At 43.2% G+C, this 23502-nt stretch overlaps 2 protein-coding genes across 10 annotated transcripts; both read left to right on the top strand.

Annotated features, from left to right (window-relative positions):
• Positions 1 to 38: 38 nt before the first annotated feature.
• LOC130405284 (cylicin-2-like) lies at positions 39 to 19986 on the top strand. Of its 9 annotated transcripts, none has more exons than XM_056610327.1 (28): positions 39 to 139; positions 681 to 811; positions 1020 to 1121; positions 1616 to 1723; positions 2391 to 2469; positions 3134 to 3186; positions 3328 to 3459; positions 3675 to 3782; positions 6137 to 6298; positions 7841 to 7901; positions 8129 to 8166; positions 8462 to 8516; positions 8615 to 8742; positions 8903 to 8974; positions 9085 to 9147; positions 9695 to 9784; positions 9900 to 9995; positions 10101 to 10190; positions 10718 to 10795; positions 10910 to 11011; positions 11247 to 11318; positions 11488 to 11550; positions 11656 to 11748; positions 11842 to 11925; positions 12008 to 12100; positions 12184 to 12252; positions 12345 to 12386; positions 19816 to 19986. In XM_056610327.1, exons 1-28 carry the CDS (start codon positions 118 to 120, stop codon positions 19948 to 19950), a joined length of 2421 nt encoding a protein of 806 aa, XP_056466302.1. In that variant the 5' UTR covers positions 39 to 117; the 3' UTR covers positions 19951 to 19986. The 9 variants fall into 9 exon arrangements, with proteins under 9 accessions (XP_056466302.1, XP_056466301.1, XP_056466297.1 ...); XM_056610326.1 differs by having other exon boundaries at positions 12184 to 12255; XM_056610322.1 differs by lacking the exon at positions 19816 to 19986 and adding an exon at positions 14492 to 16102 and having other exon boundaries at positions 3675 to 3773; positions 12184 to 12255.
• Positions 19987 to 20554: 568 nt separating this feature from the next.
• LOC130405288 (putative uncharacterized protein DDB_G0292636) lies at positions 20555 to 22990 on the top strand. The gene is made up of 4 exons (XM_056610332.1): positions 20555 to 20819; positions 21215 to 21297; positions 21603 to 21830; positions 22791 to 22990. The coding sequence occupies exons 1-4, from the start codon at positions 20798 to 20800 to the stop codon at positions 22794 to 22796; spliced, it is 339 nt and encodes a 112-aa protein (XP_056466307.1). The 5' UTR covers positions 20555 to 20797; the 3' UTR covers positions 22797 to 22990.
• Positions 22991 to 23502: the final 512 nt, after the last annotated feature.

The following is a 23502-nucleotide window of genomic DNA, read 5'->3' as shown; positions in this document are numbered from 1 at the left end:
AGAGAAACAGCCTGCCTACAAATATGTGTCTCACAGTCCCTTCACTGTGTTCCCTAACGGCGGTGAGTAGCACGACAGAAGGTCTGGAGGTCGGCCTGGACCAGGAACACACACCCGATGGACTCCAATCCACACTCATGTAAGCTGTTTATCACTAGTGCTAGCAATGTTATATTCAATATTCAGCATTAAATGGAAGGCATTGAAGGGCGATCACAGCATAGCTCTGTAAGCTTGTCGTCTGTTGTGAACGTCTCAACAGTCAATTGCAAACGCGTGGAAGCTATTATAGTCTGCCTCAGTTTATTGATTTCTGTGTTATAATGGTTGTGGTATAGACTGCCGAACTGCAATAGATGATAGACTGCTCTACCTGGCTATTTTTGCTGTAGTTTAGCACGATCAATGTTTATTTTTTCACTTTTCATTCTGATCAATCTTATAACGCCCGTTGTAAAACTTTTTTTGAGAACTTTATCTGCGGTATGACAATTAGTTGCATTGTTCAGATATTCAGCAAAACAAGGAAGTTGACATCTCCAACTCCCTAGTCTCTAAAGTAGCCACCTCGTCTGCTTTTGTAAAAAGTGAAAGGTGTTGTTAGTCATAACTGATAACCTAAACCTGAACCTAACCATCGACCCAGAACTTAATCTGACCCCCAAAACGCTTTGTTATAGCCGGGCCCGATTTGGGAGGGCGACTACGGTTGGAGGGATTCCCCTCAGGTTCTATGGAGACCCTGGCCAATCCCGGGACCCCTTGCAGCACCCTGGATGGAGAGAAACACAACCATGAACATGGAGAATGTGTGAGTACACCGGAGATGGATTTTCAAGTTGGTTGCTTAATTAATTATTTCTTCCAATAAAATCTATTTTGGCTAGAAACTCCCTTCTACCATTACTCAAACTGTGTGTCGCTGTGACTCACTCACTTGTGACTTATTACACAATATTCACAGAACAATAATTGATGCAACAACTATATATTCTGACTTTTGTATATTCTTTTACCAGGGTTTTTCATTAGACAGCTCTCTGTCCTCAGAAGACAGTGACCAGGAGTGTGTCAGTAAGAAGCAGAAGAAAAAGAAGAAGCTGACAAAGAAAAAGAAGAAGGTATAATCATTTCTTGAAACATAATCAATTTAGTCATAGTCAAGCAATAAAGAAAGATCTGGGACAACTTGAATTCTCCCATGGTATCATCCTCTGTTGTGGATATGGCATGACCATGTGTCCCTCCCCAAGCTCAGCTTACATATATGTTACACATATTAGACCCAAGATCTTAGGCAGAGGTGAGGTGATATAAAACTTTGAATCTACATCAGTCCTTGAGTTGAGACCAAGTACGACAGAAGGAACAGCCTATGTAGAGAAAGCCAAGAATCTGCTACTCCAACCCGAGTCACACGGGTGTGTCTCGATTTCCCAACTGCTGGAAAAATCCTTTTGCGTGGGTGTGTGTAAAGGTGTGGGTGGGTGTTTTTGTGTGGCTCCTAATAAGGGTCCCCTGTACAACCAATTGCTGCTAAAAATGCTGATTCATAGCTGAACAGCCATGGTCAAAACAATTCATAAAAACACCATCAACCTCTTTTTCTGAACAGGATTCCAGTTCATCGTCTTCATCGTCGTCCTCCTCTTCCTCCTCTTCTTCCTCCTCCTCTTCCTCATCTTCATCCTCCTCAAGCAGCTCGTCAGACAGCGACAGTGAGGTAATGTGGGACACAACTAAATGCATGTGCTACAAGGAATAATGCATGCATTGAGATGCATGTTCGTGTTTCTTGTATCGCTGCAGCATTGATGCACTAATGATTTGTTAGATGCCTTTGAAAACTCCCATCAATCAATACCCCATATTAGGGCATGGACTTTGATTTATCCATGATATATTATCCCAGTTGTGTGATTCACATTTTTTACAATGACACAATTCAATGTGCTGCATAGACTGAACTAGAAACAAAATAATTGAGGAGAACAATAGACAAGAGAATACAAACCCAGCGAAACGAGGAAGATTAGCCAACAACCAAAAATCTCAATTGATGTGTCACAGTGTCACAAATTAATATGATGAAAGCTTACCATAGTTTACCCTTCAGTCGAGATTGAACTTAAATATAAACAAGCCCCACTGCAACTATATCTGATATTCTTGTGTTTATGAAATAAGTACTCTGTAGTTAGTATTTATGTTGCAATGTATCGTAATCTTAACCCAAGGCACAGACCTTTCCGTTGAGAAAATATGACAAACAATATAGCAATAAAAAGAAAGAGTTGGAAACCATGTCATTCTTAAAGAACCATCGACAGCATTGGCTGGGGCTTAATTGAAATAGGAATTACACTGAGTCTCCTCTGCTCGGCTTGTAGGATGACAAGAAGAAAAAGAAGAAGAAGAAGAAAAAGAAGAAGGAGTATGTCTGGAGCAGTGTTGTGGTGTGTGAGCCGTGTAAGTGTTACTACATGTTCATAACTTCACACAGCACACTATTGTATGTATCTAGGGGGTGAGTCTGAAGGGAGTTTCAGTGGCTTACTATTGCTCCCGATTCAAAGTTAATTGAATGCATTGTTACTTATTAAACATAGGTGTTTAGTGTTCACATGGCAGATTGGAGCAGTTGTAGTCATGTGCAGGTTTTGTTGACTTGTTTTATCTCACTCTCGGTCAATCAGTCAAGATTGGTTTGTGTTGCCAGCGTAGACATATCGTTTCCTAAATACCTGCTAGGGAGGTTTCAGTGAACAATACAATCGTGTTCTGTCTCTCTTGATAGAGACTTAGGACAATGACTCTGATGAAATGTACAACTGAAATGTGCAGCGATTGGTCTTAACATTTCCATAACATTACATTTCCGAGCTGTATGTTGCATTTATTTACTAATATGATGTAAAGTGCACAGTATTGCTTTTATGTTAAGTTGTGGATAAATTGTGTTGAATTTAGTTTAAAAGTTACAAGGCCGTCACATGCCTGGGTTTGACATCTGGATAACCAAGTACATCGGGATTGGTCACCCCTCTGGACATTTCCCTAACTAGCACCATCAAACCTCAAAAAGTCTTGCATACAAAACCCTCATTGAAAACTTTTTCAATGTTTTTTTCAGGCCTCCCCGAAACCTGTATCTGTCAAAAGCCACCATCTGACATCGATGTGGATGTAAGAGGCAACAGTTCATCTTCTTTCTGCCTGCCTGTCTGTTTGCTTGCCCGCCTGTCTGTCTTTTGATCCAGCTGCCTGTCTGCCTCCATGTGTATATGTGTGTATGTGTAGAGTAACAATGTAATATTCATTATCTAGGAATTGGACCTGAGCGCATCAGACAATGGTGATGACCTAAAGGAAAAGAAGAAAGACAAGAAAAAAGATAAAAAGAAAGACAAGAAAAAAGATAAAAAGAAGGATAAGAAGAAGAAGAAAAAGAAGAAGAAGGTATGTACTGTATATAGATTCAAAGCAGAATAATTATCATTTAAACTAAAGGTTTGTTTGGATTGGACTGGTTTAGTCTGGTTTCTCCAAGGGTGTTGTAGGTTCAACCTGTTCCCTGCTGGTTGATCTTTAATGCTTATCCTCTAAATTTCATCCGCCGGCCAATAATTGTTTAGTTAATACGACTGAATGTGTTATAAATCGTTGTATCCTAGGATTCTAGCTCCTCGTCTTCCTCTTCGGATACTTCCTCCTCATCTGATAGTGAAGATGAAAAGAAGAAGAAAAAGAAGAAGAAGAAGAAGAAGAAGAAGAAGAAGAAGGTATGGTTCCAGGCTGGAGGGAGGTGTTGATGTGTAGTCGTTATGAAGAAATACATATTTCGAGACCGTATAGATATGGACACGTCATCGTTTTATACAACCCTGATATTCCATTCTGTCAGAGTGTCACCCCACCTTAGTGTGAGTGAACCGGGTATCATGTGCCCAGTCTTTTTTAAATTGATTTCATTAAATATTAGAGGTGATAAGATCAGATGTTAATGACGTTATTTTATAAGTGTTTGGAAAATTGATAAAATGTCACTACAGCTACCGGCTTATGGACATTATAAATGTATATTTGTTCATGGTTCAAGGAACTCAAACTGGGGGCAGTCCGGTGGTTTACCGTGTAGAGCGCGTACCATTAAAGGTCCCATGGCATATATTATGGATGCTTTAATATAGATATTAGTGAGCCCCTAACACAGTATTTGAAGATGTTCCCGAAATTCAGCCGTGGTGCAGAATTACAGGCACTACGAGCCAGTCGCACGTTGAGCTTTCCCCAAACGCGCCGTTACAATGTCTGTAGCTTTAATGCAAATGAGGAGAGAGGCGGGTCAAGGAGGAGGGTTGGGGTGTGGCCATGGTACCATGCGCTCTATTTGCAGTGGATGTATCGCAATGGCGAGGCGCACACAAATTTTGGCCCCGATCTGTAAATATTCTAGAACACTCCGGGTGCTCCGGCGGGAGTCCTGGAGCTCTTTATCTAATATCATATCTAATATCATACTATACATAGATATCTATATCAGTTAATAAATATTATCACAGCCAGAAGATGTGTGCGCCTCCAGACGATATTATGAATCCCAAACGACTGCGTCGGGTTCTCAGACGTCTCTGGTTCTTCCACTTACGCATCAATCTGAAGTAGACTGAACCGCGACATGGAGGAGAAAGAGATTGTTGCCTGCGATTGTCTCCCGCCGGAGCCCCGCTGCCGAGGCACCACAGCCTCGGCGCTGCCCCCTGAACACTGCCTAGGCACCACCGCCTAGGCACCACCGCCTCGGCAGCGGGCAGCGGGCAGCAGGCAGCGCCGAGGTACCGCCGCCCCGCAGCGGTGGTGCTTCGCGGCGGTGCCTCACTGCAGCGGGCAGCGGGGCTCCGGCGGCGGCGAGAGACAATCACGGGCAACAATCCCTTTCTCCTCCATGTCACCGTTCATGTTCTTCAGGGAGTCAAAGCCAATCTACCTTTCCCCCCAATTCATTTCTCAACCATGGCTGAGATAACCCCCACTGCAGTCTCGTTGTGGAAATACCAGAGATGTCAGAGAACCGACTTGTTATGCGCCATTACACCAACAGCAGAACGGTTCTCCAAATAACAAGAAGTGTACAACACTTGCGTTACAGTGTGTGTAATCACACACACACACACACATGTGGCGCTCGCACGGTCGTAGCTCATTGTCTCATTTGCGGGACAAATTCTCTGGGCGGGCAAGGCAGAGAAAGGGGAGGTAACTTGGCCCCTTATGACGACATATGGGGCCACATTCCAAATCAGTGCACCTGAGATTCCATTTTTTCAAAGGCGGGCAGGATACGTAGTGGTCGTTTTACACCGAATGCAAGTTTTAGCCATTGGGGGACCATAGGCAGGCTAGGCCAACTCATTAATGTTAGAAAACCTCATAAAGAGAGCTTTGGTCCCATGACATGCCACCAGGTGTGGTGTGATTAGCCGTTACAAGCCGTTTTGGAAATCCGCCCCTTCTGACATCATAGGTGGGCGTGTCCACCTAGATGTGTGCTGGATAGATCAGTCTACCAGCCTACCCAGTGGACTGTAGCAAACGTTACTCATCTATCCGTCACACATCTGGGTGGACACGCCCACCTGTGATGTAATGAGGGGCAGATTTCCAAAACGGCTTGTAATGGCTAATCACACCACACCTGGTGTCAAGTCACGGGACCTTTAAGGCCCAGTCCTTACCGCAGCAACCGGGGTTTAGTTTCTGCCCATGGTCCTTTGCTGCATGTCTTCCCCTCTAGCTCCCATACCTTCCTGTCTTAATCACTTTGCAATAAAAAGGATAAAACCTTAAGAACTATTACTCAAACTGATTTTAGCAATCATTCGAACATCTATCCTTTTCACCCATTTGGCCGGACCAGTTCCTCGATATCCGTGTATATCAATTTAGGAGCTGGCTGCAATGAACAAAAAAACATGTTCTTTGGTAGGACACCAGCTTGTCTCCTTCCTATAGTTAATCTACATTTGAACACATTGTCAGTTTCAAATCAAATACAATTCAAAAATACGGCTTTGTCTATTTATAGATATATATCATTTAAATATGTGTGTTGAATTATATTGTTTGTGTGTTTCAGGACTCCAGCTCTTCCTCTTCAGACAGTTCGTCCTCCTCTTCCTCCTCCTCTTCTTCCTCTTCTGACAGCGACAAAGATAAAAAGAAGAAGGATAAGAAGAAAGATAAGAAGAAAGATAAGAAGAAAGACAAGAAGAAGGACAAGAAGGAGGATAAGAAAAAGGTACGTTTTCTTAGTTTTCAGATGCCATGTTGCGGTAAAAGCTCCTGTTGGCTGCTGCTGTATATTTGTACAGTGACCGTTTTCACATGACATTTGACCCACTATCCTTATAAAACTGTTCTAGGGAACCTACTGTTTTAGACATACATAGGTAGAAACATTCAAGGACACGATATTTGTAACAATGTCCATGACTGACAATGTCCAATGAATTACTTGCCAACACCTATGTGGAGTCACCTCCACTTAGGTGACTTTCATTTGGCTCCTCGGTAATGATACATTGCCCTGTGCTCCATGTTGCCATGAAGGAGATTGAGTGTTGTGATGATGACTGGTTAAACCTGTAACAGTTGTGCAGGCTCACACAGCCAGAGTCCAGCCAGGTGAGGCTGCTTCAAGCAGCCGTCATCAACAAATCTCCAACAATGTTCAGCTCTGCCTGGGCCTGCTGAAGAATGTGGCATGGAACATTTATGGAACATAACATGTCTTCCTCTCTACACAAAGTAGACAGAATCCCTACAGAAAATAAAATGAATGTCATATTTTGGAATGATTATTATAAACTTTAATACAGGCTTGAGGCCCACAAGGCAAACATTACATTACATACAACAATACATTATATAAATATAAAAAGGAAAGATAAAATGCTCAAAAAGGCACTCATGCCAGTGTTCCCAGATCTTAGAAGTGTACTTGACAGAGCTACGGCCTGGATCTGTCATCAGAACAATTATCTAATTTGTAGAGCGGTCCAGCCTGCTAATAAACTTAAAGGTGAGGTTCCTCAACAGGGCCATGACGGTTGTTAGAACCAGTTTACAGAAAAGCTCACTGGCTCTGGTACTCCTTGGTTTCTTCAGGAGAATCCTAAGACACTCATTGTCACCACTTTCAACTTACGCTCTCCTTCCTGTACTTCACCCAGGGTGGAGCTGTAAAGAGAGGGGTGTAGTATGCTCAAAACAGGTTTATCTTGAAATCAACAGAAAAGTGGTGGAATTTTCTTGCCAACATGTTAGCTTGGACATGGAGCACTCTAACGTATCAGTGATAATGTGCCCAAAGTATTTAGTAGAGACACCCCCAGCTCTTCCCCAGATAGATAAAAAGTAGGGAACTTAATTTCCATATCATCCTTGGTCCTACAAACCATTACTACACTCCTTTTAGCATTATATTTAATCTCAAACTGGACTTGCATACATTCTGATATACCTGAATTAACGTGGTGAATATTTCGTTTGCTTTATTGGAAAACGAGAAATGCATGAGCTATGTTCATGCAAGGGTGTGACTAGAGCTATGTTCAAAGTAAACCCAACAAATTAAAATTAGTTGGGTTTGAAAATGAAACAGCGTGAGAGACATGACAAAACGAGTGTCTTGCAGCAATAAATTGTTGTTAGCCTAACTTACCGTATATTTATATTGGTATAATGTTTTATAGGACTAGAGCTCTCTTGTTGAGTATCGCCAAAAGAAGCTCCCATGATGCATTCTGATGTACAAGCCTTATTGTGCTTAATCCTGCAGGGGGAGAAGGAGGGCGGTCAGCAGGAAGACGAGGAGAATGTTGCTGTTGTTTCTGTTGCTGGTAAGGAGAAGTTCATCACAACGTGTTCTCTCAGAATGAATGAAAGTGGTCAAGTCTGTTGTACCTGCTGACCACTAAATATGTTGGTTCCTGTTTTTTCTGTGTTTGTGTGCACGTGTGTGTGTGTGTGTGTGTGTGTGTGTGTGTGTGTGTGTGTGTGTGTGTGTGTGTGTGTGTGTGTGTGTGTGTGTGTGTGTGTGTGTGTGTGTGTGTGTGTCTTTGTAAAGGTGACGAGGTTGCAGGACCAAGTGGTTATGGAGACAAGGTACTTTCCAACGCTGTAAAAAACGATGTCATACAAGTACTTACTTGTCCTGCTTAGACTCAAGTGAGAGTAGCCAAATTATTTAGACTACAAACATGGTATGTACTTGCATGTGTGGTGTGTCAACATAACAATACACAGAAAGGCAAATAAAGGCGTAACATGTACAAGATAAAATAATATAAATTTACATATAATTGACATGACATAACAATCAAACTGCAAGGTGTGAAAGACAAGGCATAAAACAACACAGACAAACAAATCATAATCTGTATTAATGGTCTTTGTTTAGGACAAGAAGGAGAACAAGCCCAAAGGGGATCGCCCGGTGGCACGTGACCTCTATGGTATGTTTTGCTTTTCCTTGACTGGTCCAATCAATGGGAGGTTAAAAAAACAATGTATTTTCTGTACTGACGACCACATGAACTGTCTGGCAACCTAGCTGAGGGCGTCCAGGCACAGTCAAGGGATCAGGATCCTGGCAACGTGAGTGATGACGAGGGAGAAGGGGAGGCAGCCAAGGACGAGGACAAGAAGACAAAGGTGTTGAAGAAGAAGAAGGAGAGCAAGGTAAAGTTTTCCCCTCTGAAGACGGCGGAGAAGGCACGTGTGGCCATGTTTGATTGTAACATATATAGATTGGATAGTTCAATCACTGGTAAAATGAATAGGACAACTATGGTGATGGGGAGATAATATTTCCATATGCATTGTATTTTCTTTGCCACAGGATTCTGGCGCATGTTCATCAGACAACGATGATGCCGGGAAAGACAAGAAGAAAGATAAGAAGAAAAAGAAGGTGAGAACTGACCTCTGATCCTTAAGTCTCCAGCCGTGTCAGTCTGTGCTATAGAGTCTATCGGCCTGTAGAGACTAGGACTCGTGGTGTAACTGTGTTGTGTCTCTCAGGACGATGGCTCAGACTCAGACAGTGATGATGACAAAAAGAAGAAGAAGAAGAAGAAGAAGAAGGTGTGTGTCTTGACTTTAGTATACACTGTAGATGTCACTTGTATCTGTACACACAGTAATCCACTTGTGCACAATATGCACAGTGCACATTTATTCTATATTCACTATGTATACATATAGTCACAAAAATTCACTACATAATAATAAATAATGCATATTATTTTGAATGTTGTGAGTGAAAGATATTACAAATATTGACTTTTAAAATATTAGCTATAATGCTGGCCTTTACAGGGGCCTATGCAGGGTCCTCATTGCTCTGTAATTTGGCCTCAAACAGCAGTAGAGTGGCTTGTTCACCACATAGCGCATGAAGCTCTTCTATTCAATTAAATGCAATCGATTCATTAAGTTAATTTGAACCCTTAAGTATTTGCAAATGACCACTTAGGTAACTGGGTTAAAGTCTTATTAATGACTTAGTCAGAGCCCAGGCTTACTGTAAGCGGTGCCAGTTAATAAAGAGATGGCAGTCGTGTAGTACTGGTGATGCGCTCACTAAAATGAAAACTAAGAGTAACTGCTAACTGACAAATGTGTATTTCAGAAGTCCAGCTCTTCTGACGACAGCTCCTCTTCCTCATCTTCCTCCTGCTCCTCCTCCTCTTCTTCCTCCTCTGATAGTGAGGATGATGAGGTGAGGACACCAAACACACAGGACACTCTTTCCATATCAAATGTCAGTTGTGAACAGGAAGTCAGTCTAATTCTCTGAGACTTTCATCTTCTGTGTCTTCCAAAAAAAACTAAAGGACAAGAAAAAGAAAGAGAAGAAAAAGAAGAAAGATAAGAAGAATAAAGACAAGAAGAAAGATAAGAAGAAAGACAAGAAAAAGAAGAAGAAGAAGGTGAGAACATAACTCTGATCCTTAGGTCTCCAGCCGTGTCAGTCTGTGCTGTAGAGTCTGTCGGCCTGTAGAGAGGACTCGTGGTGTAACTGTTGTGTCTCTCAGGACGACAGCTCCGACTCAGACAGTGATGAAGACAAGAAGAAGAAGAAGAAGAAGAAGAAGAAGAAGAAGAAGAAGAAGAAGAAGGTGAAGGTGTGTTTCAGACTTAAGTGTCAATGTTACTTTTACCTTTTATACACAATAATCCACTTGTGCACAATATGCAGCACGCACAGATAATCTACATATCCTTAGTCATCTTCATGCAATTCAATTCAATTCATAAAGTTATATTCACCCTTTACTAACTGGATTCAACTTATTAATGAATAAGTCAGAGCCCAGGCTTGCCGTAAGTGGTGCTAGTTAATAAAGAGATGGCAGTCGTGGAGTGCTGAAGACTTTTTGGTATTTTACATTAAGTAAGGAAAGGACACAATGTCATTTAAATAATGAGCAAATATATGAAAAAAATATTATATGATTAAACTTTGTGCAAAGTAGCAGTTTGAAGAAATCAAGAGATTAAACATTTTCAATTGGAAATCAAATTGTAAGCAGTGACAGTTAAATGAGGAGGCATTTTTGTGTTGCAAACATGCTAACTATTACCAGTTATTAAATGTCTATTAGTTACTGGAAAACTACGACTGACTGCTGACTGACACGTGTGTTTTCAGGAGTCCAGCTCTTCTGATGACAGCTCCTCTTCCTCATCCTCCTCGTCTTCCTCCTCCTCTGATAGTGAGGATGATGAGGTGAGAAGTCTAAACACACAGGATATATTTTCAATATTAAATGTCAGCTATTGACAGGAAGTCAGCATGATTCTCTGTGCCTTCAATCCACTTTCATCTGTGTCTTCCAAAAAGAAAAAGGACAAGAAAAAGAAAGATAAGAAAAAGAAGAAGGATAAGAAGAATAAAGACAAGAAGAAAGATAAGAAGAAAGATAAGAAAAATAAGAAAAAGAAGGTGAGATTCTCATCCTTAAATGCCCTTACTTACGGAGTTCAGTTGGCATGTTTCAATCGTCTTTCGTGAGGCGTCTGCATTAAGTTTTTTCTGCTTTGAGTTACAGTTGACATTAGCAATTCAACTAATATTTTATTTTATTTTGTGAGAGCTTTAAACCTCCGGCCGTGTGAGTTTGCAGCTGCAGTCGTCTTTTGCAGGACTGGTAGTGTAAGTGTGTTGTTGTGTCTCTCAGGACGACAGCTCTGACTCAGACAGTGATGATGACAAAAAGAAGAAGAAGAAGAAGAAGAAGAAGAAGCAGAAGGTGTGTTTCTTCAGTGTCCATGGATAGGCAATGCTGCTTCTTGTAGCCACAATGATCCACAGTGTTTAAACGTGCCTTTATGTAAAAACGTTTTTTTCTTTACAATTAGTCAATGTATAATGGAATTAGAAAAAAAATAATGCCAATTTATTTCCCGATGTTCTTACAGGACTCATCTGACAGTGAGGATGACAAGAAGAAAAAGAAGAAGAAAGACAAAAAGAAAAAGGATGTGCGTATGTTGGTGGAATATTAACGCTGGCCTTTACAGGCGCCTGAGGGGGTCAGAACATCACGTCACGTGTGTGTTTTTTTCTGTTGGTTTCCCCGCATTCAGGCTTCCTCATCTGACTCTGATTCTTCTTGTGATGAGAAGAAAAAGAAAAAGAAGAAGGATAAGAAGAAGAAGAAGAAGAAGGAAAAGTCAAAGGTAAGGGAGAAGACTATCAATGGAACCGGTCAACTTTCGGGGTGAAAGCCACAGGATTGAAAAGTCGTCAATTAATTCTTTTTTGGTCTCCAGGACTCTGATTCTTCAAGCAGTGATGATGATAAGAAGAAAAAGAAGAAGAAAAAGAAGAAGAAGAAGAAGAAGCAGAAGAAGAAGGTAATCCATTCTAGTCAGATCAACGCATCAAGGCGTTTTATTTTTAGGAGACTGGTGCTGCAATGTTTCATGTGTTCACCAGGACTCCAGTTCAAGTTCATCTGACAGTGACAGCGGCAAAGATAAGGATAAAAAGAAGAAGAAGAAGAAGGATAAGAAAAAGAAGAAGAAGAAGGTAATACTCATTCTTCAAGAAAAGTAAATCAATCGAGGTGATGCAACCTATTGTGGGATAAACAAACATCTTGATTATTACAGGACAAAGGTCCACCAAGTTCATGTGATAGTGAAGGTGGCAACGATGAGAAGAAGAAGAAGGATAAGAAGAAGGTGAGTGAACGAACCATGAGGTTGATAAAAAACATAGAAATATAGAATTTACTGAACAGCATTTGATTGGCTCTCTGCTTGTCACTCAGGGCTCATCAGGGAGTGACACTGACAAGGAGAACAAGAAGCAGGTGGGTGCTCATTTGTAAAGTCTCGCTCATCAGGAGAAGTGGGATGTTGCCTTCTGTTGACCTTCACAATAAGTGAATCCCTAATTCCCCAGGTCCATGATGAGCTCAAAAAGAGCCCATGGTAGTGTTGCAATGTAATTGATTATGGGACAAGCATCCACGCTAAACAGCTGAACGCCAAGCGGGACTGAGACAAATTTTGTCGCCCAGACTTCAAAGATGTTCAACTTTCAGACTAACCTTTTGAATGCGCTAGGTGCTAACCAAATACATTGCAATCCAAAATTGAGAAAAAAGAATGAAACTATATTGCCAGACATCTTTGAAAAACGTAAAGTCTTAAAAAGTAAGGAGTGAAAAGAGAATAAGTTTAGGTATTAAATATACATGACCTAATTATCAAGAGCCTGCTTCAGGTCAGCTTTAAAAAGCCCCGTTCAGCGCAGCCTATAGCGCCTCGACAGCCTCCTAGACAGCCTCCTAGACAGCCTCCAGCAACAGACCCATGCCTATTGACGCCATTAATGTCATTGAGACGGGGCTTTAGTGTGCTCAGCCGTCAATGCAATCCATGAAATCCCAGCTGATTCAAGTGGTTTCAATCTCTTCAAATGTCATGTTATCTGGCACCCCAGGACGCCAAAGACGACGGTCAAAGCGGAACGCCAACGGCGGGAGGCTCTGTTGAAACGCCGAAGTGTTCACTCCCCACGGAGAGGGAGCCCATCCCCGGGAGTGGCGGTAGCATCAGCACAGTCACGCTGAAGGGTTCGCTCCCCAAGGAGAGGGAGCCCATCCCCGGGTGTGGCGGTAGCATCAGCACCGTCACGCTGAAGGGTTCGCTCCCCGCACAGCGGGAGCCCATCCCCGGCAGCCGCGGTAGCAGCAGCACCGTCAGCTTCCCCAGCAGCTCCGTCAGCACAGTCAGGCTCAGCAGCGGCGGTGGCGGTACTGGTGGTGTTTGTGTTGGTGGTGGTGGTGTTGGTGGCACCAGCGCCCCAGCCCCTGTATTGCTCCCATCGAGATCATTGGTTAAACTGGAGCCTAAGGAGGTGGGCTTCGCCGAGCCGAAGTCCATCTCTCGCTTCGAAACGCCCAGGAGCTTCGTGAGCTCCTCGCAGAGTGCCGTTGAGAGGGTCCCCATCCGCAGGCCCCCCAGCCCCATGGAGGCCCTGTTGGGGAACCCAAGGAGGACCACGGACGCTGGAAGTCTCCCCACCACCAACCCATCCACCACCACCACCCCCTCCTCCTCCACTACCACCAGCTACCTCACCTCAAGTGATTTGCTAAGAGGCCAAAGGTCGTATCGTCACTGACGACCAGCACCAAGCTCCTGAAATTGTCCTACTGATCCAATCGTCTTCAGAATGGGAAAGATTATAATAATGTTTGGGGAAAGTCAAAGATGATTATATCAGTGATTTCTGAATATGTTGCAAAAAAAAATGTTGCCTGAAATTGCTTGATTTAATAAAAAAAAAAATTTGTTGGCATTGTTCAGAGATTACCTCAAGGTCACGAGACAGAGGTACTTTTCAGCTGGCCACGTTCATTGCTATAATCTCATCTTCTCTTGTTTTTAAGAAAGAATGACACAATCCACATTTGGATGGTGCTTCCTGAAATCAAAATAAAAAAAAATCTTTGGGAATATGGAAACATAATTTGTGCCTCTGTTTGTTCTCTGAAGCCCACTCTCTGATTTGTGTGATACATTTGAACATGACACAAACATCAACATGAAGATTCCATTAAATTAACTTGAGTTTGAACGAGCGGCTGTGGGTGGTCCAATCAGCTACATCTTTCCCGCCTCCACAGCTCCACCTGGGCATATATTATAGCTTGGATGTCTAAAATGTATTATTATTCAAGTGATCCGCAGAATTTCTGTATTGGTCTATCAGACGTTTACAAAGACTGAATTTACAAAAAAAATCATTACCTTATTTTTCTTTTTTCAAATAAATTTTTTAAAAGTGTTGCGCTGGGTTAATGAATCTGTTGAAATGAAGTTACGGTCGGATAGTCAAAATAATTACGACCTATGTGCTTTTCTAACATGTGTTCCTTGTCCTCGATGGAAAACGTCACGTTTCAAGGAGCTGTTTCCTCGGGCTGAATTCCACCCTCTTGATCGGGAGCCCACAGAAGAGGACCCTGAGCCAGGAAGATCCATTGCTGAGCTGGAGGACCTCACATCTTTGGCTGTGTGGTCCATAATTGCCCAGCCCCAGAACCAGGGTCTTCAGGGCATTGTGACTGCAATGATGGTCAATGACCAACAGCGGGATGCTGTGCAAGCTGCCACTGTCGGTCAGAGCACCAGCACCCTTTGGCACACTCTTAGGGAGGGCAGACTGACGGCCAGCAATTTTGGCGCCGTGTTGCCAGCTCTGCTGAGGGGAAGGAGTGTTGCTCCATCGGTCATTGGAATGTTGCTAAGCCCCAGATCCCTTGACCATTTGCCAGCGATCCAGTGGGGACGTATGAATGAGATCGAGGGAATCAAGGCCTTTGAGCAGGCCAAAAATGTTCAGGTCAACGAGTCAGGCCTTTGGCTTGCACCGTCAGGGATGCTGGGCGCTTCACCAGACGGTTTGGTGGGAGAATCATCCATCATCGAGGTTAAGTGTCCTTACAGTGCCCGATACATGACAATTGAAGAGTCTTCGAAAAATAAAGACTTCTTCTTAGAAAATGTAGATGGGCATTATTCTCTAAAAAAAAAACACCCATACTGGCATCAGGTGCAGGGGCAGATGCATATTACTGGGACAGAGCGGTGCGCTTTTGTCACCTGGACCACCAAAGACTCTCTAGTCTTGGAAGTGGATATTGACGAGTCTTGGTCCTCAAACCTTGGGCTGCTGGAGGGGTTCTATGAATCCATCCTTTTGCCTAAGTTGGTGGAGCAATAAATTCATACATCTCTATAGTCATGTTTGGTTTCCAGTTTCTGTAACAAAGCATATTAAAGAAAATATTTAGGCTAATGATTACAGCATTAATGACAATGTTAACAAGCAGAAATTTGTTAACATTGTCAATCAAACCTGATTACAACATATATGCTTACTGAATATGTTTTTCTGAATATGTAATAACTAGCGAAACACAATCTAAATGCAACCTGAGCAAACAATATATGTGACACTTGCAAAGCTGATTTCGGTCAGTTAAGTAGTAGTTAAGTAGTAGGCATTTAACTAAGGAAAAAAAATGTGAACAGTCAGTTTTCCACTGCAGTGGCAGCCTGACCTGGCAGAAAGTTTTTAGTTGACTGACGGATGGCCAGGAAGTTGATTTCAGTCACGGGTGGCCAGTACTTTTACGGATACTTCACAGATACAGAACCGGCGTTCTATCATTATAACGTTTTTTCTTCCCTCAGTCTAACCCAGTCTTCCCTTGGCACAGCTGTCCTCCTTACATTTCTCCTGACGTCAAATGATGCGTTTGACGTCATGTCAGTAGAAATTTGCTTGCCTGCTAGAAGGGCCGAGAACTACAAACCACTGGTTCCGCAAATTTGTAAGTGCACCAATAAGGGATGAGGAGGGCAGGAGCTTGCATACAAGATGTAAACAGAATGTCCGCCATGTTTCTTCACCGCTTAGCTAGAGAACTAGACCAACAGAAACCTCCGACCATGGCAGAAGCAAATTTGCAATGGGAAACAGCCGAGGTGGACACCCGTGTATTGATTCTCGGCCATGGTGGAGAAGGAATTGGGGGAAGAAACGTTGGCTTTAACTCTCTGAAGTTCAGATTGAACTGCAACTTGATGTGGACCAGAGACGAGTACCCGACGCAGTCGTTTATTCATAATATAATCTGAAACGACTCCGTCGGGTTCTCCGACGGCTCTGGTTCTTCCACTTCCACATCAATCTGAAGTAGACTGAACTGCGACATGGAGGAGAAAGGGATTGTTGCCCGCGATTGTAGGCCGCGATTATCTTCCGCCAAAGGCCCGCTGTACGCGCCGAGGCACCACCGCCTCGGCAGCAGGCAGCGCCTCAGCAGCGGGCAGCGGGACTCCGCGGGGAACAATCCCTTTCGCCTTCATGTCGCGGTTCGCAGTTCCACATCAATCTGAAGTTGCAGTTCAATATGGACTGCAGAGAGTCAAAGCCAACGTTTCTTCCCCCAATTCATTCTCCAACATGGCCGAGAATCAATACACGGGTCTTATTTTGCAAACCCGTACCCGAGAATAACATTCCGCACCCGACCAGACCCACTATAAATTTATACCGACGCCCGACCCGCACCCGAAGGAAAATTAGACAGATTAGATGGAACGCCGGGGATCTGGTGTTTGGCGTGGTGCTTTAGATTGCTGTGCAAAAAAAGCACATCATCCACTGTGGACGGTTTTAGTTTACTCCTCTGCTCCTGAATAACATTTCCAGCACCGGAGAAGTCTCGCTCGCAATCGTAAAACCCGCGACCGACCCGCGCTGTTCAGGCGTCCGACACGACCAGTACCCGTCTCCGACAGAGTACCTACATTATTTTTTTCCTTGTTTCATCGAAATTGTGCGGTACACCCGTCAGGTACACAAACCCGTGCAGGACTCCTGCCAAGATAACCCCCACTACGAGTCTTTACTTGTTGTGGAAGTACCAGAGACGTCTGAGAACCCGACATAGTTTTTTATTCAGAATATCATCCGGAGGCGCACACAGCTTTTGGCCGTGATATTATATATTTTATTATATTATATACATACCCATATAATATAATATTATATTTTATTTATTAATTGTTCCAGCTTTGTCCACGTTTATATAGCCTACGTGAAACAGCACGGTTTAAACACACGGGGGAAAGTTTTATTTCTAGTAGTCTGCTGCTTTTAGTATTCCGTCTCGGAACACAAGTTTCACCTCGGATGACCCCCCGTCCCATAATGACGTAGCCTAATCCATCTCTCCTTGACCTCATAGACCTCTAAGGTGAATAGTAAAACCGGGGTACCATACAGATGGTACGCCGGTACGTCCTAGTCGTAAGGTGTGAATCTCCCGTCTTTCTTGCGGCATTTTACTGAGGAACGCCCCCTTTTGGTCTGTCCCACTCGCTATTCTGAAAGTAGATCGAGTTCAGTGAGGCCGGCCGTTATACTCCCAGCCCATTCTGCCGGTGATTTGAATTTGCCCTGCAGAAGGGTCTGGAGAGGAGCAATATATTTCTTTCGGCTTCCGATACGTTTTTGTGGGAGCCAATCATCAAGCTGGCTTTTCCCCCTGGGGGATGGGATGGCGACCAGAATAAAGTAGCAATTTAATCGCGCTATTGGCTGGTTTAACACAATGACGACAGGGAAGAGACAGAAAGCAGCCAATTGCGTACAGAATCGTTTGAATAGAACCTGGCCCGTTGATCACGCCTTTTGTGCTGAGGAAAATGACAGCAGCCTGCCCAAACCAACATTTACTACTTTAACGGCCTGACAATCCAAAACCCCAGTTTAAACGAGATGGAAAAAGTGTGTAGTTCAAAACGGGATGCACTTTTTACTTCTTCGCCACCTACAGAGTTTGTTATGTACGATCATTCAAAAACGCCATGTTATTTCCGATAGACATTTGACCGAGGGAACCGGGAGGCTCGGAGGCGGGACTTATGGTGCGTTTTATTATCCATCCGTCTCGGAGTTCCGAGGACGTTGCCTAGCGACACGCACAAACACGCCCCTTTTCCTCGGACGTCGAACTCGCCATCTCGGTTGAACTCAGTGGTGACCGAGCAAAATTCCGAGACAGAATTCAAGATGGCTGCGCCTAGTGTGACTTGAAGTACGAACTGTTTTCATTGTGCTTGGACCGCTTTGGTGGTTTAAATGGCAATTTTAATCACTCCTATTACTGCAATACCTTACTGCGTCCGTATCTCTGCCTATGGCCTATAGCCTACTAATTTTGGAGCGCCTGGTCCTCTGCCAATGCTACCGCGACAACAACTTTCCGGGTGGCGTCCATGTTTTCCTCCAACGACCGAGCAAAACATAATAAAACGCTTGAAGTGTGGGCGTGGCGTCAGATCCGAGGTCCGAGTCGGTTCTAAGAGAATACAAAACGCACCAAAACGCACCATTATTCTTCAGAGCGGGTGGGACCGACCAAAAGGGGGCGTTCCTCCGTGAAATGCCGCAAGAAAGCTGGGAGATTTACACCTTACGACTAGGATGTACTGGCGTACCATACAAATGGATAGCACAATTAATGTTGATTGTAAATGCTCTTACACACTTGATTACATTGCTACTTTATTCTGGTCACCAATTTATGGATCGCACGGCCTGGCTGTGCGTGCAATACAATGTAAAGTTGTGTTGTTTGTATTCGAACTGGTTTGCTAAAGAGGCTAATGTAGCTAACAATGACTAGCCAATTTATCCATCCGTCTCGGAGGTCCGTGGACGTTGCCTAGCGACACGCACGAAAACAATAAATAAATACAACATAAAAGACTAAGCTTAAAAAGAAAAATAATAATAAAGGTATCATTTAAAACAGCCCTTAACCCAAAGGATTTTCTAAAAAGGTGGGTTTGTAGGCCTTTTTTAAAATAATCCACAGTCTCTGTGGCCCTTAGATGGTCAGGGAGAGCATTCCACAGACTGGGTGCAGCTGAGCAGAAGGCGCGAACTCCCATAATTCTGAGCCTTGTCCTCGGAAGCTGTAGGAGGTTGGCCTGTCCAGAGCGTAGATGGCGTGAGGAGGAATGGGGTGTGATGAGCTCTTTGAGGTGAATGGGGGCAGTGCCATAGAGGCAGTGGTGGGACAGAAGGGAGATCATGAATTCGATCCTGTACTGGACAGGAAGCCAGTTGAGGGATTTGAGGAGTGGTGTGATGTGGTGGTACTTCCGCACCCCCATCAGGATCCTGGCAGCACAATTCTGGATGTACTATAGACGTTAGATGTTCTTGCTGGGGATCCTGATGAGGAGTGCGTTGCAGTAGTCCAGCCTGGAGGAGACAAAGGCGTGGACAAGTTTTTCGGAATCAAGGAGAGTGAGTATTGGGTTTTGCAATGTTCCTGAGGTGGAAGAAGGAGGATTTGCAAAGATGTTGAATGTGGGCCTCAAAGGTCAGGTGAGGGTCCATTTTGGAAGGGAAGAGAGGTGGGTGTCATGGCCGGAGAAGCTGATGTTGGTGATGGTGGATGACCGGGTCTGGTGTGGAGTGCCAACAAGAATGGCTTCCGTTTTTGAGCCATTGAACTGCAGGAAGTTAGCCGCCATCCAGCGGTCATCAGAGAGCCAGGGGACACGGCCGGACCGGAGAGACTGATTGATGATTTTGGTGATCATGGGACTAATTGCAGAGGAGTGACTTTTTATCATAGCAGCATAAGAGTTATACCGGTATATTTTGGTTTGTTTGTTTGTGTTGTCTTTGTTTGTTAACAGCTACCAGAGGTCCTGGAACATCCGGAATCCCAAGGAGTGACGTCAACCCCGTGTTGGAACTCCCACCCGTTCCCATGCCAACGCCCAGCCTGCTTAAAGGGATGCTTCACCGGTGGAGACATGAATCTGTATTGAAAGTGGGTCATATATTTAGTCGAATAGTAACATAAATTTCGATTTTTTTGCCTCCTTGACAGAGAAAAGGCAGACAGTGATTTTTTGGCGCTTGCGGATTGAAGAAGACAACTCCCACAATGCCAATCAGCGTTCACTCCCTGAGGGATGTAACAGCCAATCAGCGTTCACTCCCTGCAGTCCAGCGTGAACCACAGCATGGAGGAGAGGTGATTGATGCCGTTCGCGGACTCCCGGAGATCTAAAAATTGAAATTAAAAAAGGCATGTAGGCTACCAGTCACAAAGGGAAACAAAATAGTTGCCAAATTGATGACTGCTCACGCTCACACTCCTGTCAAATCATATTTATGTACACAGATCCCAATTTGCGTGATTGTATAAAAAAATAATCTGTCATGTTTTGATCGTTTATTTAAATGAATGGGCGAATGGTTCTTGCAACAACGAATTTTGGGATGGCGTTATCTCCTTTCCTTTCGCTAAGGATGTCCCAGTGTACCCTATGCTAAAGGAGATAAGAAAGGAAGCATTATTTTAAGCCCCTTTCCATTAAGATAATTTGAACAGCATTTATCATGGCTGACACTTAAATACTTCCGGGTCCTTTCACTCGGTAAGGAATCTTCAGGGCGAGAGGACCTTCATATCCTAGCTGTTTGTTTTATTTATCTCTGAAAGGCTCTTTGAACCCTCAGAGGCAGAAAAGCCTGTCCTACGGCAGCACTGGTGTGGGGGCGTGGGCCCAAGAGTCGTTAGACCGGCTTTCCTGTAACCATAAAAGAAGCGCGTCGTGCGATGTTCACGTCACTGTCCCGAAGACACAGCCTCGCAGCACATAAACAATCATGGATTTCAGTCTGGAGTCAGGTAACTTTTATCCGTTACCTTTGAAGAATTTATACAATGTGGAATATCCATGTTGGGTTCTTGAAATGTTTCCTGAAATGTGTAGATCTAGTAGTAACCTAGTTGTTGTTGTGGGGAAAAGTTGTGACAGCGCAGCCAAGTCGAAAGGTAGAAGCGATGAGCCGATGCAGTGTTTTTGGATCAATATTTCCTTGGTTGGGGCATTCTCTCCCATTATCTGTAATGCTGAATGTTTGCTTTCATGCTCAACAATTGTAGGCCCACCTACACATTGCGGTCGCAGGACCCGAGACCACTCTGGGCTCTTGAACCCATTAGAAAGTGGATCACATCTAGACCATGGAGGCGACAATTCAATTTTGTGAATGACTGTCTGTCTGTCTGTTGTCATCTAGCCTGCGGCCCTGACGAGGTAAAGAAGAACGATGCAAATAGCACGGAGTTTTCCTTTTTCGGCAAAAAGGACAAAAAGGACAAGGTATGAAATTTAATATGAGCATAGGCGCAGATATATTGAAGCATATCCAAATTCTATTCAAATTACGTTTGCTCTACAGTGTCTTTTCTACCAACTGTATGGTCTGTTGTTGCAAACATATTTTAATAAATTATCCAATCAAAACAGCTTACTAAACCTACCAGTAGCCGATATGGTCCTCGGTGATGCCTCTGTAATGGGTGTAACCCTTACACACTCACTTGATTCATTTTATAGATATATGACAATAAAATATGAATATGTAGTCAACATGATTCTTTGTTTTTTTTTGGGTTCCATCACAGTCTGACTGCAAGGACAAGTCAAAGGACCACGACAAGAGCAAGGGAGACAAGAAACACAAGGAAGGTGGCAAGGAGCACAAGAAAGACAAGCAGCACAAGAAGAAGGACAAGGGGCACGGAGGAGAGAAGAAGCACAAGAAACACGGAGACGGGGAGCACAAGAAAAAGGAGCACGGAAGTGGCTCTTCTTCGTCATCCTCTTCCTCTTCCTCCTCTAGTAGTGACTCGGTAGGTCATACAAAGTCACACTCTGAATCAAAACAAATATTAGTTGTCCAAAAATGTAATTTTAATTGTGATATCTGCGCAATGTTATTATTTTATGGATATATATATATATATATTTTTTTATATATATACCAAACTAAAAGTCCTAATGCACTATTCTATCATCAAACTAGCTAAGACTCTTTTGAGTGAGCACGGTAAACAACCCATTGTAGGCCGGTGTATTATTATCATGGCGCCTCCAAAGCTCAGAAAAATGCAGCACAACAGGTAACACACCTCGCACCTTGGGTCAAAGGTTTACTCCTTGATAAAACAATTAAAGGCTTAGAATTGACTTCCTTACCAGAACAGGTTTTGTGAGCAGTTATTTTAAGAATCCCTTAACGCTGAAACAAGCAATCACTCTATATCGTCTCCAACTCAACGATATAGAGTGATGTTTTAAATGAATGGGCACTTTGATATTCATTTAAGGCTTAATATTGAATTACAGCTGCACTTCAAGTTTACTTTCAAGTTGAATGTTGTAACAATGATGATTAACAATGTTGAGTTGTCCTGCCCTACTAATCTGGGTGTGACTCTATCTACTCTTGGGCCATACACTAGTGCATCTCGTCCAGGCCTAGTTGTAGTGAACATACTTTTAACTTTTGTACTGATCTGCATGTCGATGACAGAGCTGTGCGGGTGTCGGATTATACAACAGTATTCCTTAACGCTACTGTAATGCTTCATAAAGTACACACCCTGGGCGTGGGAGAGCAACAGATCGGATAGGAGTTGTAAAAAAAGATTGTATCCATGGAAACGATGTTAACCCGTATACAAATGGTAGTCAGACCAAAGTGTCATTGTAATGGCTGCTCTGCTGTTGATATTGCAGATGCTGGTTCTTGTAGGATGTTCTTTGAAAATGGGTTCTATGCTAACAAACCTCTTTTTGTTTTGTTACAGGACTAAATATCTGATGCAAGGATGAGGAACAACAGTTCTCTGAGTACCTGTAACATTTGCTACTGATGTATGTATGCTGTCTGCCTGTGAACTATACATCTGTTGTTTCTTAACTGGCCTGGTGACAAAATATGTGTTCTTACTACAATGTAAACTAATAAATGGTGCCTCGCGACATGCTTGTTTAATTTTTCTGTCCTGTATTGATATGGGTTTTAACACGGTTTTGCGTTTTATTGGTTCATGGTTTTGTAGGATTACGCAAGCAATTACAATCACAAACATTATTTACTGTATAATAACATTCACCGATGGTCACAAGGTACAGCTTGAGTCATGTTGTATTGGCCTTTGCATCAGTTATATCCCTGGAAGTATTTAAAACCTTCAAACATTCATTTTGTCCTGCATCAACATGGTCATGTTGAAGCTGTCAACAGTGCTTGTTTAATGGAGAGAAAAAAACACACCTGACAGGAATTCTTGGTGTGGCTCCAAGATGTGGTGGAACCACATCCCTGCCCCTCCCTCTTAAACAAGCAAATCTACTTTCTCCAAGTCCTCTGTTCACGCCCTTAATAATCATACTCTTCCTCATTCTCGGCATGATGAATAGAAGGTGTACAATGGTAAAAACTTGAACTCTGACCTATTCATAGTCATCCTCGATGACTATGACCTCCATCCTAAGTATTCATAATAATAAAATAAG

This window comes from Gadus chalcogrammus, chromosome 16 (genome assembly GCF_026213295.1).
Source record: "Gadus chalcogrammus isolate NIFS_2021 chromosome 16, NIFS_Gcha_1.0, whole genome shotgun sequence".
In the NCBI taxonomy this organism is placed as follows: Eukaryota; Metazoa; Chordata; class Actinopteri; order Gadiformes; family Gadidae; genus Gadus; species Gadus chalcogrammus.
Note: the sequence above shows the minus strand (reverse complement) of the source record. Positions and strands in the feature narration are given on the sequence as shown.